At 40.4% G+C, this 16,530-nt stretch overlaps 1 protein-coding gene across 1 annotated transcript in view; it reads left to right on the forward strand.

Moving 5' to 3' along the window:
* The window catches only part of mroh1 (maestro heat-like repeat family member 1), a 92,562-nt gene that overhangs the window by 20,625 nt on the left and 55,407 nt on the right, over nucleotides 1-16,530 (forward strand). Inside the window, exons 9-15 of the mRNA XM_084336920.1 lie at nucleotides 2,688-2,766; nucleotides 3,396-3,509; nucleotides 3,887-3,960; nucleotides 8,703-8,825; nucleotides 10,608-10,715; nucleotides 10,848-10,992; nucleotides 13,385-13,425. Coding sequence (XP_084193046.1) covers nucleotides 2,688-2,766; nucleotides 3,396-3,509; nucleotides 3,887-3,960; nucleotides 8,703-8,825; nucleotides 10,608-10,715; nucleotides 10,848-10,992; nucleotides 13,385-13,425 — 684 coding nt within the window. The remainder of the gene's footprint in view (nucleotides 1-2,687; nucleotides 2,767-3,395; nucleotides 3,510-3,886; nucleotides 3,961-8,702; nucleotides 8,826-10,607; nucleotides 10,716-10,847; nucleotides 10,993-13,384; nucleotides 13,426-16,530) is intronic.

Consider the following 16,530-nt stretch of genomic DNA (forward strand, 5'->3'; position numbering starts at 1 on the left):
TCGCGATTAATCGCAAATTAATCGCATTTTTTTTTTTTTTTTTTTACCTTAAACAGATCTTTTTCAAGTTCCAAGTTTTAATACTCTTATCAACATGCGAGTCAACAAATGCTTGCTTTGTGCAGCCATTTAACACAAAAGGATGACCCTCATGCATTGCAAATTTGCATCAAATTCAAAACAGAGTGATGCACAAAATAACTTAAAAGAAAATAATAATTTAAAACAATGAATAAAGTGTGCATGAAATAATAGGGGAAAGAAAACGTTAGGAACTTGTTACATTCACACACACAAGGGCTGATTAATCACACACCCCCCTCTCTCCCTCACACACACACTCTCCCAGCTCTTTTTCTCTTTTGCCCCTTCCTCATCTCTCTCACCCCCCTCTCTCTCTATATCTCACACACACACACACACACACACACACACACACACACACACACACACACACACACACACACACACACACACACACACACACACACACTTCAGAAACAAACATAGTATCAATGAGAGCATCAATAATACACCTGAGTGAAGTCTAGTTTTTTTTTTTTTTTTTTTTTAAGTTAATCTTGAGTTAAAATAATTTGTGGCATTAATAGAATCGGGAGTTAACGCGATATTAACGCGATATATTTGACAGCCTTAAACAGATTGAATAGACAAAAAATAATTTTTTTTAATTTTTTATTATTTTTTTAATTAATTTTTTTATTCGAATGTTGATTTAGAATTCGAATGTCAACATTATGATCAAAGCTTCGAAGCATTCGGTACAGCCCTACCGAACAATACACACATGCCCCCGAACCGCGGAGGTCGTACCGAACGGTACGCATTCGAACCGTACACCGTTCGGTACGACCTCCACGGTTCGTGGGGCATGTGTGTATTGTTCGGTTATATAACGTTAGCCTCGAGCTAGGCTAACGTTACGTTAGCTACGAGCTAACCAACTTTAGCCGCAAGCTAACTAATGTTAGCCGCAAGCTAACCGTGGAAACGCTCGCAGAGAAGTGACTCCACGACACCAGTTCGATTAGTGGGGAAGGGGGGGTATATTGACGAGGCTTGACAACAGAGGTTCAAAGATAACTGTTTGTGTTCAATAACGAGCCAGGAGACTAGAGCGTGTGTGTCAACTGCGTCTGCAACCCACAACATCCTGGTCCCTGCTGCTGGGACGTACCAACTCCACACACCACTGTGGGGGGGTTTATATTGCCCATTCCCTTGTAACATCTCTTTTTTTTAAAGATAACAACAGTTACAACATTCCTTAGTGTAAATTATTATTAATACAAGAAACCCCATAAACGTCCTTATTTAAAACCCTAATAATCTTTTCTGTGACTTTTACTTTTCGATAAGAAACTCTAGTGCTGGTTGAGCATTATGCATACTTTATGATGGCCTTTGTCTATAATGTGGCCACAAAAATGGAAAGGTTTAATAATTTTTTGTTTGCACTAAGTTAATACTTAAATGTTGCCTATATTTTTCAGTCAGTTCGGTCTTTGTGTGCCAAACATTATTAAAGGTAAACTTTTTTTTTTTACCAAATAAATGAGAAGCATGTTTAACTCAGCAATGCCTCCCCTCTTGCTGTACCAACATCTCTCCTAGCTCTAACCGTCACTGTCGAAATAATGTGCCTGATGTCAAATGGCCTTATTCTTTCAGTTTTTGCATGACTACGTCCTTGAGAATAACTGAAAAGTTGGATTATTTTTAGGCTATAATTTATATCTTATGTTGATGTATGGTATTTTTTTAGTGTTGCATAAAAAAAAACAAAAAAAACAACGTATACCGAACCGAAAACCTAAAACCGTGATACGAACCGAACCGTCGATTTTGTGAACCGTTCCACCCCTAGTAGATACAATCAACATAACAAGCAACGTACAGTATACCACTATATTCTCACTTATTGGCTGATTACAATCAACTGATTTTCCTCATGATTTCAGTGATTCAGATTACTTTATTCACCATATTGCAGTACAAATGGAACGTGATTTGGCGTTTACAGTGCATGCTTCCCCCCCCCCCCCCCACAATTAACACTTCCGGTGCCGTTCATGTAGAACTACGTTTCTGTCGCCAAATCGTTGAGTGTCGGAAATGTAGATCTATGTTTTTCTCACGGTATTTCTTTTAATCGCTATTGCAGGTCACCAGACCATCAAGTGGAATATGCCCATGCAAGCAGGATTGTATTTGGAAGGGGTCCCAGTATACTGTTTAATGTACATGAGCACCAATTTGGTCAGATATCCTCTATGAAAAAGGCCCTAGAAAGGAGTATTCCAGAGCTCTTCCCAGGGTAGCATGAACCTGGACCTCCCGAGTTATGTCTGTTCCCTGAGTGACAGGGGGACCCATAGTACTTTCTTGCTCCGGGGCCCCCTTGTGGTATAATCCGGCCATGACTGCTATTGCTACTATTGTACAACTTTACTAGCCTGAACATAGCTGGCGGCGTTGACCAGCTCACACCTGCAGCTCGATTGACTCTGTGTGTATTATACAGTATGTGATTCAAGATTCAAGAGATTTATTTGTATACATTTGTATACATTACGAGACATGTAGTGAAATTAAGGTGGCCTTGATTGTGCAACAAAAGAGAAGTATGTGTAGTAACTGATGCAGACCTCCTCCGTCCCTGTCAGGTGGGTTCTCCTGTGGACTATAATAACCCTCCAACCATCAAGAACCACAACGAGGTGCTGCGCTGCTTCAGCCTGCTAGGTACAGTAACCCCCATGTCTGTCTGTCTGTGATGCTGCTGCTTCAGCCTGCTAGGTAGGGTTGGGCACCGTGAACCGGTTCTAATAGGAACCGGTTCCTAACTTCCGGTTCTGGAACCGGAAGTAACATATTTGCATTTAGATTCTTAATTTCAATTCTTAAAAAAAAAAAAAAAAACTTTTTTTAACGTTAATTAATACCCTAGTTACATTACAGCAACCAAATTAAACTGTATCAAGTCAACTGACAATGTGAATAGTATGAAAAAAATTTAAGATTTTTCACAAAAAAAAAATCTGTGACCTGTTTTGACCTGCACCTCAAAGAATCGGAATCGAGAATCGTTTAGAACAGGAATCGAAATGGAGAATCGGAATCGGAACCGGAATCGTTCAAATCCAAACAATGCCCAACCCTATAGGTAACCCTATGTCTGTCTGTCTGTCTGTCTGTCTGTCTGTCTGTCTGTCTGTCTGTCTGTCTGTCTGTCTGTCTGTCTGTCTGTCTGTCTGTCTGTGATTTTGGAACGGAGTTACATGTTAGTATGCTGCCATCTCAGATTTGCATGGAATAACTTTCTTTCTTCTTTCTTCCTTTCTTCTCTCCTCTCCTGTCTCCTCTTCTCCTAGCTAACTCGTTTCCCGACAGGTTGGTGGTGTTTGTCCTTCAGAAGTTGGAGAACGGTAATGAGAGGAGCAGGATGGGCTCTCTGTCTGTACTGCGACACCTCATCAACTCCTCCAGTGAGAGACACACACACACACACGCGCACACACACACACACACACACACACACACACACACACACACACACACACACACACACACACACACACACACACACACACACTACTGCATAGAAATACAAATAATAATGTTGTGTAGGGTCATCATTTGCCTGCAGGTGTTGTGATTCTATATCTGTAACCTGCAGAGAAACACATTCAGATCAGATCAATACAGTCACATTGATAAATGGCATCTTGTGAGAGTTGAAAGGTACTGTATCTGTTAATTTAACATCAGATTGGAGTCTATGCTCTTACAGAACTGATGGACATTACATTTCTCAAATGGGAACATTCAGCATTGGCTGTGTGTGTGTGTGTGTTTGTTTCAGCTTCCATGATGGAGACCAAGAAGCTCCTGATTTTAGCTAGCATCAGACAACCCATGGCTGACCACAGCAATAAGGTAACACACACACACACACACACACACACACACACACACACACACACACACACACACACACACACACACACACACACACACACACACACACACACACACACACACACACACACTCTGCAATTTGCATATCGCCCAAACAGGTCCACGGAGGACGCCATAGCCCATGTGCTGCACACAGCAGCATCACATCTGGACAAGAGGCAGGGGAACTATGTGAGAATGCTGTTCATCGACTACAGCTCAGCATTCAATACCATAGTCCCCTCCAAACTCATAGCCAAGCTCAGGGACCTGGGCTTGAACTATGACCTGTGCCAGTGGGTCTTGGACTTCCTGACGGGCAGACCCCAGGTGGTAAGAGCCGGCAACTGCACCTCCTCATCCATCACGCTCAACATAGGGGCCCCCCAGGGCTGTGTTCTGAGCCCCCTCCTCTACTCCCTGTACACACATGACTGCGTAGCACAGCGGAACAACAACACCATCATCAAATTTGCTGATGACACAGTAGTGGTGGGCCTGATCTCTGCCAACGACGAAAGGGCCTACCTGGAAGAGGTAGAGAACCTGTCACAGTGGTGTCAGGAGAACTGCCTCTCCCTGAACGTCAGCAAAACAAAAGAGATGATTGTGGACTTCAGGAGGTCGGGGGTCAAGGACTACAGCCCCCTCAGCATCGACGGGGCACCGGTTGAGAGAGTGAACAGTTTCAAGTACCTCGGAGCCCACATATCCGAGGACTTGACATGGACCACACACATTGACAGTGTTGTGAAGAAGGCACGACAACGCCTCTACTTCCTCAGGCGCCTAAGGAAGTTCCAAGTCAGTCAGAAGATCCTTAGGAACTTCTACTCATGTACAATAGAGAGCATCCTGACCGGCAACATCACCTCCTGGTTTGGGAATAGCACTGCACAAGACCGTAGCAGACTACAAAGAGTGACACGTTCAGCCGAACGCACAATTGGAGGGGGGCTTCCCACCCTCCAGAACATTTACAACAAGCGGTGCAAGGGGAAGGCTAAGAGAATTATTAAGGACTCGAGCCACCCGAACAACTGCCTCTTTGAACTGCTGCGGTCAGGCAAGCGATACCGGAGTCTTAAGGCGAGCACAGAAAGACTCAGAAGAAGCTTCTATCCCCAGGCCATCAGGCTGCTAAACGAACAATAATCGCTAAACGAACAATAATCACTATGCAACAACCATCAAATGCACACAGCACACACACCCACACGCACACACTCACTCAAACAAACAACACACTGCAGCACCCACTCTCCACACTTTAGATCACACAAACACACTTACACTTTATATTTATTGATAAAGGATTTGCACTACAACTCGTACACCTACTGTGAATTGTACCTAAATTGCACCTCGTCCCATTTCTCCATTTCTGCCCTGCACTATATAGTATTGTATATTAGTACACTGCACAGCATTGTATATTGTATGGTAACTACGTCTATTCTGCATCGAACATTGTACATATGTCTAAACTGAACACTGTGACCTCTTTTTTTACTTCTAATTTTACTATGTTTTTATTTCATACTTATCTTGTCTTGCACAGTCTCTGGAGCGCAACAGTAAGAAGCATTTTGTACAAAAGTATTCTGTACTTCTGTTTTGATTGATTGATTGAAAACTTTATTAACAGATTGCAGAATGGGTACAATACAGTACAGCTCAATACACACAATTGTTAAGGGGATGCAGACCAGAGAAAGACTTTCGTCTTGTTTACATCAGGGTCCCCCATTTTCAATTCATCAGGACATATATGACATACATGACATACAGATAGTCAGTACTGCTACATCTATACATTTATGACATACCAGATTTGCAAATACAGTACTGTTTGTGATACAGAAGGAGTCAGGAAAAGGGAGTATATACATTTGACGTAGAAACTGTACATTGGAGGAGGTTGGGTGGGGGGGGGTTGGGTACACTGGGATATTGACAACCATACTGGGTAATCTACATTGGAGGTGGTTGGGGGGGGGGCACACTGTATATACAAGCAAAACTGTACATTGAGGGGGGGGACACTGTACAAACAAACAAAATTGTGCATTGGACTATTGACAACCATACTAGGTAAATGACTGTACATTGGAGGGGGTTGGGTTAGGATATTTACAGGGGCCAGTGTTGAATTGCAGTCTCCCGTAGGTGTCCCTTGAGAGAGGTTTTGAAAGTGGGTAGTGATCCACATTCCTTTACAGCTTTGGGTAGGGCGTTCCACATTGATGTGGCATAATTGCGAAACGTGTTTAGTCCCTTATTTGAGCCGAATCTGGGTTTAACATGATTTGTGGAGCTCCCTCTGATGTTGTGATCGTGGTATTCACTGACCTTTGGGAAGTATTTTGACATGTACATGGGTACCTTGGTCGTGTAGTGTATCTTGTAGACCAGGCCCATTGCAAGTTGCTGTACTCTGTCGTCTACTCTAAGCCATCCTAGGTTGTCAAAGTGGGCAAGGGTGAGGTGGGTTCTAGGAGTAAGGTCAAGCAGTAGTCTGACCAGTTTGTTTTGAGATGTTTGTAATTTTGTTTTTAGCGCCTTTGAGGTGCTTTGGTACCATGAGGTGCAAGCATAGTCGTAGTACCCCTGAATGAGTGCTCCTGCCAGAGTCTTCAGGGTATTCTTGTTTACCAGAGAGGAGATCCGGTACAAGAATCGAGTTTGTTGGTTGACTTTTTTTATTACATTGGATGCCATTTTGTCACAGGAGAGATTAGCCTCTAGGATGGAACCCAGGTAGGTAATTTCATCTTTTCTTGTGACAATATTGTCACCCACTGTAACTGAGAAGCCGTCGGTCTTGCTGAGTTTGTTATTTGAACTGAAGAGAATGGACTCTGTTTTGCCCATGTGTAATGATAGTTTGTTATCAGCGAGCCATATGCAGATTCTGCCTAGTTCCGAGCTGAGGGTTTTTTCAACCTGTAACTTGTTCTTGTCAGAGACCAGCAGGGCTGAGTCGTCCGCAAACAGGAACAAGTTGCAGTCACAAGCTGACGACATGTCATTTGCATAAATTAGGAACAGTAGCGGTCCTAGTATGCTTCCTTGTGGAACACCACAGCTCACTGTGAGGGGGGGGGATAGGGTACCGTTTACCTCCACCATCTGTTCCCTCCCCTCAAGGTAGGATTGCATCCAGCTCACTGATAGACTATCAAAACCAATTGCTTTTAGCTTGTCAATCAGAATGGAGTGATTGACCGTGTCAAAGGCCTTTTGTAGGTCCAGCATGACCATGCCGCAGTATTTGCCTGCGTCCACCTCTTGTTTGATGTGGTCATTCAAATAGAGAAGGCATGTGTCAGTGGAGTGGGATGTTCTGAAGCCAGATTGGAATTCGTAGATTAGATTTTTTTCCGCTAGGTACTTTTCGACCTGTTCGTAGACTATTTTTTCCATGACTTTCGAGATGGAGGTGAGAATAGAAACAGGGCGGTAGTTGCCTGGGTCTAATTTGCTGCCCTTTTTGTGCAGAGGGGTCACCCTCGCAATTTTGAAGTCCTTGGGGACGTGTCCCTGTTTTATGGAGAGGTTTATTATGTGTGTGATGATTGGGGTGATGGCGGCTGCTGAGTCTCTGAGGAATTTGGAAGGGATGTTGTCGTGGCCAGTGGCCTTGTTAGGTTGGAGGGCGCTCAGTTTATTGAGTACCTCATCTGTTGTTACCATTTCCAGCTTGAAGTCGTCCTTGCGGACCCCTAGGTTTTTGTAGTAAGCTACTATGTGTTCTACCCCATAAAGCCCTGAGTGGGAGGGTAGTTTGTTTACCAGTGTTGTGGCTATGTTTGTGAAGAAAATGTTTAAGTAATTGGCTACATCCAGCTTGTCTGTGATGAGCGTGTTGTCCGTTTTTATGTTTATGTTTGAGAATCTGGTTTTAAGTTTTTTACTGCATCCTAGTTGATTATTGAGTAATTTCCAAAGTTCGCGTGGTTTGTTTTTGTTTTCCTCAGTTTTGTCATTGATGAAATTCTTTTTTGCAGTTTTGATCATGGAGTTTACGTCGTTTCTTAGTCTGTTTCTTTCTAGTTTGAGTTCAGTCACGTGGGCTTGGAGTTCACTGCTCGTGCTTTTAGTAAGCTTTGACTGACTTTTACTTTTACTTTTACTGTATGACAACTATTAAAGAAACTTGAACTTGAAACTGTGGGATGGCAACATTGGTTGCAGACACTCATGTCCCAATTTTACAGCAATAGATGGTTTGATAAAATCACTTGTTCATTGCAAATGTGTAATAAATATCTCTGAAGCTTCTATCCCCAGGCCATCAGGATGCTAAATGACAATAACACTATGTAACAATCCATCAAATACACTCACAGCACACACATACACACGTACACACTCACTTTAAACAAACAACTCACTGCAGCACCCACTTTACCCACTTTAACACACTTTATATTTATTGGTAAAGAATTTGCACTACAACTCATACCTCATCACACCTTACTGTAAATTGTTATTATACTTATTTTATACTTATCTATTTTTATCTAGCACAATCTCTGGAGCAAAACAGAAAGAAACAACTAATAAAGAAACTTGAACTTGGAACCTTTTGGAGGGACAAGAATAATGTTGTGGAGTGCTGAATCTGGCCTGCAAGGCCCCGCGTTGTCATTCTGTGTCTCCATGGTTACTCCATGGAGAAGAGAGTGGTTCAAGTGATGTGTGTGTGTGTGTTGTAGGTTAAGAAGCGGGTGGTCCAGGTGATCAGTGCCATGGCTCATCATGGATACCTGGAGCTGGAGGGAGGAGAGTTACTGGTCAGGTTCATCGTTCAGCACTGTGCCCTTCATGACACACAGCAAGTAAGCTACTAATATATATCATATATATATATATATACACACCAGGTACACTACTAATATATAATTATATACACACCAGGACTACTAATACTATTATATATTTTGCCAAAAGAGTTTAATCTGCCTATAAACTTATATTTTGGAACTACACATTGAATGTATTACAAGGAGAGCTGCTGGTCATCAGGTTCCGTGTTCTGTACTGTGCTCTGCGTGATACATTTGATTTTATTTTGATTTTATTAGGGATCCCCATTAGCTGGTGCAACCAGCTAGTCTTCCTGGGGTCCACACACACAAAAACATACAAAAACAATCACTATTGCAAAAACAAAATTATTAAAAGTCAGTACACACAATGCATAATGAAACTACTGTTTGATTGATTGATTGAAAAGTTTATTAACAGATTGCAGAATGGGTACAGTACAGTACATCTCAATACAATTGTTAAGGGGATGCAGACCAGAGAAAGACTTTCGTCTTGTTTACATCAGGGTCCCCCATTTTCAATTCATCATAACATATATGACATACATGACATACAGATAGACAGTACTGCTACATCTATACATTTATGACATATCAGATTTGCAAATACAGTACCTGTAACAATTAAGATAGCTAAAATTACATTAGTGTAAAACAAAAACAAAAAATTACTTTACAGTGTTACAAACAATTTAAAAACAAGTTAAAAACAATTTAAGATTATTTTTAAAAGTGAATCTACTGTAAGAGGTTCCGAGGCAGGCCATTCCAACGAGTTAATGCTCTAAAAATAAAAGATCTCCCCCAAAGTGCTGGTTCTAGGACCTGGCAATTCAAGCTGCCCACTACTGGAACCTCTAGTGTAATGCATAGCAGGTATACTACCAGAGGTGCAGTGCTCATGCCACGCGGTACCACGCGGTACCCCCACTTTTCTGAGCAGAAGCACGCGCACACACATGCACACAAAAATGCATTCACAACTTTCACTCGACTCGTCGTGCCGTGCGCCAAGTACCGGTACTCGCCTATCACCTAGTCTTTGCATAACAATAGCATAACAATAGCGTAACAAAGAACGAGAAGAGCAAAACCAAAATACAAGCCCTGTACCAATTGGTGGGGGTTTGCTTGAGCTGTGGAACCTCTCACTATGTGACAATGTAAGTTACATTGTTAATTTAGTTTGTATTTACTTTTCTAGTTTAAGTTAATTCAATTAGAGAAATTGTAACTACAATATTGTATCTACAATTGCATTTAAAACATTGTTTTTTTCTCAACCATATCCGTTGACAATATAATTTCTTTATATATTGAAGGCTACATCCTGCTACCTTTTTCAGCTTCTCTATTTCAAGGCAATATTTACAAAAACTAAACAAAAACTAGTAATTTCCCATACAAACAGGTTTCCTACTATTTATGCATAATAATCATCTGTTCTGTGCGCACACGCGGGAACATGTATGCGCATGCGCGCGCATGCACGTGGCGCCATTAAAACAAGAGTACAACCACTTCCGAAATTACCACTGCACCCCTGTATACTACTGTATATACTACTGAGAGAGGGCGAGAGAGATAGATGGAGAGAGACGGATGGTGAGTGGGAGAGAAAAGAGAGATAGACAGGCAGGCAGACAGACAGAAGAGTTGCTTTTAGAGGGGTTAGTGTCACCGTCCATTGGGGTGGAGTTTGGAGACTTTAAATGGAATTCTAAAACGAGTGTTTATCTCTCTCTGTGTGTGTGTGTGTGTGTGTGTGTGTGTGTGTGTGTGTGTGTCTAGCGTGGTCAGAGGCCTGCTGATCCAGAGGAAGTGACCAACGAGGCTCTGAGGAGTATGTGTGACAACACCCTTCATCTACTGACCACTACTGTAGGACGACTGGCTGATGTATGTATCTGTCTGTCTGTCTGTCTGTATATCCTACCTGTCTGTCTGACTGTCTGACTGACCATCATGTCTGTGTCTGTTTTTTCTGACTGACTGACTGACTGACTGTGTGTGTGTTTCTATGTGTTGTAGGTTCTATGGCCCATGCTGCTGTACTATCTGACCCCAGGTCAGTACAGCAATGCCACCACTCCTCTGTGTAAGAGCCTTGTGGTGCTGGGCGCCAAGAAGAAACAACAGCAGGAGGCCAGCTTCAACATAGACTTCAAACAGCAAGGTACACACACACACACGCACACGCACACACACACACGCACACGCACACGCACGCACACACACACACGCACACACACACACACACACACACACACACGTACAGACACGTACACACACGTACACACACGTACACACACGTACACACACACACACACGCACACGCACACGCACACGCACACACACACACACCCTGTGGGATGGCAACATTGGTGGCCGACACTCGTGTCCCAATTTTACAGCAATAAATATTTTGATAAAAATCACTTGTTCATTGCAAATGTGTAATAAATATCTCTGGAACCTCTTGGAGGGACAAGAATAATGTTGTGGAGCGCCGAATCTGGCCCGCATGCCCTGTGTTGTCATTCTGTGTCTCCATGGTTACTCCACTTGTTGATGTGTAGCAATATTCCATATATCAATCAATCAATCAATCAATAAAATGTATTTATAGATCACATTTAAACATGACACTTGTCAACCAAAGTGATGGGGTGGGCGAGACGGCAACATCCTGGTGCCCCCCCCCCCCACCCCCCCCTCCCTCCCCAGCCACAGTAGCTCTGCTGCCATATTTGGCGCGGAGCATCTGCGGGGGGCGGGGGGGCGGGGGGGCGGGTGGGAGGGAGGCTCACTACAAAGTCTTATCAGCAGCTCTGAGGTTCGACCTTGGTGGGTCGTCCGGAATTTGTTTTGGCTGGCTGGCATTCATTTCTTCCAGCCACGTCGATTTTAGATTTGATTTTAAGTCGAGTGAATTTGAACTCTATTGATTTTGAGTAGAGTGAGTTGCACTCGCCTGCCACCACCGCAGAGACTCTGGGATCGAATCCAGCTGACAGCGGTACCTCCGGCTTGGTCAGTCGTCCCTGTACTAACACAATTGGCAGTGTTAGCGGGTGGGAAGCCGGCGGGGTATATGTGTCCTGGTCGTTGTAAACTGCGGTTCCTACTGGTCGGTCGGGGCGCCTGTTCAGCAGGGAGGGGGTCGGGGGGGGGAAATAGCGTGAACCTTGATTGATTTTTATTGTGGAGTAAAAGAGACCATCCAAGGGATAAAAACATGAGAAAGTGCAAGCACTTATTTCCATCATGGTCCCTGAACCTCCGCATGCGTTACGTTCCCCCAGTGAGAGTCCTCGCCGTCAGGTGAAAAGAAGCGGCCGGCTGACTCCACATGTATCGCAGGAGGCATGTGGTAGTTCTACACCCTCCCTAGGCCGACTGTGGGGCAATGCGTGCAACGACCAGGAAGGGAATTGGCATAACGACTAAATTGGGATGGGAGCAAAACACAGAAAAAAGTGAGGAAAAAAATAAGTATATAAAAAAAAAATTTAATTTAAAAAAGAATGAATGACGTTTTTCATTCATGGGAAGGAACCCAGCTGCGTTGATTTTGGTCGCCTACAAAGACCGTTTCACGTGTTCAGGAATCCGGAGGGGGATTTCTGTAAATGTATTAGTACAAACTTTTTACCAAGATAGTTAAATTTTGACTGCGATCAAAATGCTTGATTGTGATTGGTCAATAGCGCTCTGTTGCCCCTAACAGCGGTCATTATTGCGCTTTGCCCATGACGGCGGTGAATTATCGAGAAATAATTGACCGCTGTTATGGGCAACCGAGCGCTATTGACCAATCACAATCAAGCATTTTGGCTAATGTTAAAACGCCATGTAATAATGGTCGATAATATCATCTGATCATCATAACTGTCTAGAATAAAATAGAATAGTAATTAAACAGCACATTTTATGATACCCAGAAATCTTTTGTTTTGATTATTTCTAGGGCTGTCAGTGTATCGCGTTAATTAGATTAATTAATTACACAGCAAATTATCGCGTTATGAAAATTTTTGTATTTTTTAATTTTTTTTATCTCATTCATTCCATAATAACATAGAATACACATTTACAGACTTTTTTTTAATATGGTCCATTTGCATGTTCTTGGTATCTGATTCTAGGGACATCTATGGATCTCAGGGAATGTATTCCCAGTGTCAGAAATACTGTGTCTGTTACTAGGCTTGAGTAAATTGTAATGAACCAAATGAGAATATCAATTACATTTAGTTTATCTTTGACTGTGAATAACACTATGCTCAAATTGACCAGACGGACCTGAAAAATCTAAGCAAATGAATAAATGGAAATGATTAAACAGAAGGGTTTTGTAGATACAGTACTGAATTCTGCCATCCGGACACATGCCATTTGAAATATGATTATAGAATATAGAATATCGGGCATAAAATGGTTATGCGATTAAAATGCGATTAATTAGATTAATTAATTACAAATCCTGTAATTAATTCGATAAATTTTTTTAATCGCCCGACGGCACTAATTATTTCTTTATTGTCTCTCTCCTGCTGATCTACCAGTCAACCTGCCCACTCCTCAGACTCTGATGATGAGACTACTGGTGAGTCCAGCCTGCTTCACTACTACATACTAGACTATAGTTATCCACTGTTACATTACATACTAGACTATAGTTATCCACTGTTACATTACATACTAGACTATAGTTATCCACTGTTACATTACATACTAGACTATAGTTATCCACTGTTACATTACATACTAGACTATAGTTATCCACTGTCACATTACATACTAGACCAGGGGTGGGCAATTATTTTTCCCAGGGGGCCGAATGAGCAACTGAAAATATGTTGGGGGGCCGGGCCAAAATTCCAAACTCAATTATGCATAATATACATTTTATTTCTATATAAAAAGCAGTAAATGGCATTGTTTTGACCCCTGGTAAGAGTGTATGTTATTATTTGGCAATTAAAAGGTGAGGTTAGCTTTCAAAAATATCATTTATTCAAATAGAATTTATTTCCAAAATGATAAACAAAATGTGAAACATTAATAACAAAGGGCATTTTGAGTTTCATATACTATTGAAACAAGGATTTTCTTAGCTTTCTAAAGACATCACATCATAATAGCAAAAATAAACAAGACATGTCACTGAACTGTGTAAAGAAAAGTGTCCCAGTTTTGTAGCCTTTTTTACTTTACATGCCTATATTAAACATTTAATGTTTTCAGAACTGTGCAAAAAAAAAGAAAAAAAATATCAAGTGTCCCATTTCACTTGTTATATTTCCACATTTTAGTGTTCTTCAGGTCTTTTTTTTTCATTCAGTGTGAGAAATCCAGTCTCTGTTGAGCTTTAACAAGTCCATCAAAGTCAGGTTGCATGTCTGAGGTGGAGATGCGAAGCACAGCTGCCAGATGTTCATCAGTGAGAGAGGATCTGTACCTGGACTTGGTAAACGTCATGACTGAGAATGTCTGTTCACATATGTAGGTGGATCCAAAGAGAACCAACATCTTCTGAGCATGTCTCCTAAACGTATATTGTGCGTGTGAACGTTGACATGAAAAGAAAAAAGTTAAAAAAAAAGAAAATATAAAAAAGATTTTTTTTTATTTTTTTTTATTATCATGTAATCTTTCGCGGGCTGGTCAGAATCATCCCACGGGCCGTACAATGCCCAGGTCTGTACTAGACTATAGTTATCCACTGTTACATTACATACTAGACTATAGTTATCTGTTACATTACATACTAGACTATAGTTATCTGTTACATTACATACTAGACTATAGTTATCCACTGTTACATTACATACTAGACTATAGTTATCCACTGTTACATTACATACTAGACTATAGTTATCCACTGTTACATTACATACTAGACTATAGTTATCTGTTACATTACATACTAGACTATAGTTATCTGTTACATTACATACTAGACTATAGTTATCCACTGTTACATTACATACTAGACTATAGTTATCCACTGTTACATTACATACTAGACTATAGTTATCCACTGTTACATTACATACTAGACTATAGTTATCCACTGTTACATTACATACTAGACTATAGTTATCCACTGTTACATTACATACTAGACCATAGTTATCCACTGTTACATTACATACTAGACTATAGTTATCCACTGTTACATTACATACTAGACTATAGTTATCCACTGTTACATTACATACTAGACTATAGTTATCCACTGTTACATTACATACTAGACTATAGTTATCCACTGTTACATTACATACTAGACTATAGTTATCCACTGTTACATTACATACTAGACTATAGTTATCCACTGTTACATTACATACTAGACTATAGTTATCCACTGTTACATTACATACTAGACTATAGTTATCCACTGTTACATTACATACTAGACTATAGTTATCCACTGTTACATTACATACTAGACTATAGTTATCCACTGTTACATTACATACTAGACTATAGTTATCCACTGTTACATTACATACTAGACTATAGTTATCCACTGTTACATTACATACTAGACTATAGTTATCCACTGTTACATTACATACTAGACTATAGTTATCCACTGTTACATTACATACTAGACTATAGTTATCCACTGTTACATTACATACTAGACTATAGTTATCCACTGTTACATTACATACTAGACTATAGTTATCCACTGTTACATTACATACTAGACTATAGTTATCTGTTACATTACATACTAGACTATAGTTATCTGTTACATTACATACTAGACTATAGTTAACTGTTACATTACATACTAGACTATAGTTATCCACTGTTACATTACATACTAGACTATAGTTATCTGTTACATTACATACTAGACTATAGTTATCCACTGTTACATTACATACTAGACTATAGTTATCTGTTACATTACATACTAGACTATAGTTATCTGTTACATTACATACTAGACTATAGTTATCCACTGTTACATTACATACTAGACTATAGTTATCTGTTACATTACATACTAGACTATAGTTATCTGTTACATTACATACTAGACTATAGTTAACTGTCACATTACATACTAGACTATAGTTATCCACTGTTACATTACATACTAGACTATAGTTATCCACTGTTACATTACATACTAGACTATAGTTATCTGTTACATTACATACTAGACTATAGTTATCCACTGTTACATTACATACTAGACTATAGTTAACTGTCACATTACATACTAGACTATAGTTATCCACTGTTACATTACATACTAGACTATAGTTATCCACTGTTACATTACATACTAGACTATAGTTATCTGTTACATTACATACTAGACTATAGTTATCCACTGTTACATTACATACTAGACTATAGTTATCTGTCACATTACATACTAGACTATAGTTATCCACTGTTACATTACATACTAGACTATAGTTATCCACTGTTACATTACATACTAGACTATAGTTATCCACTGTTACATTACATACTAGACTATAGTTATCCACTGTCACATTACATACTAGACTATAGTTATCCACTGTTACATTACATACTAGACTATAGTTATCTGTTACATTACATACTAGACTATAGTTATCCACTGTTACATTACATACTAGACTATAGTTATCCACTGTTACATTACATACTAGACTATAGTTATCCACTGTTACATTACATACTAGACTATAGT

Source organism: Notolepis coatsorum, assembly GCF_963971535.1.
Source record: "Notolepis coatsorum genome assembly, chromosome: 19".
NCBI classification, from domain to species: domain Eukaryota; kingdom Metazoa; phylum Chordata; class Actinopteri; order Aulopiformes; family Paralepididae; genus Notolepis; species Notolepis coatsorum.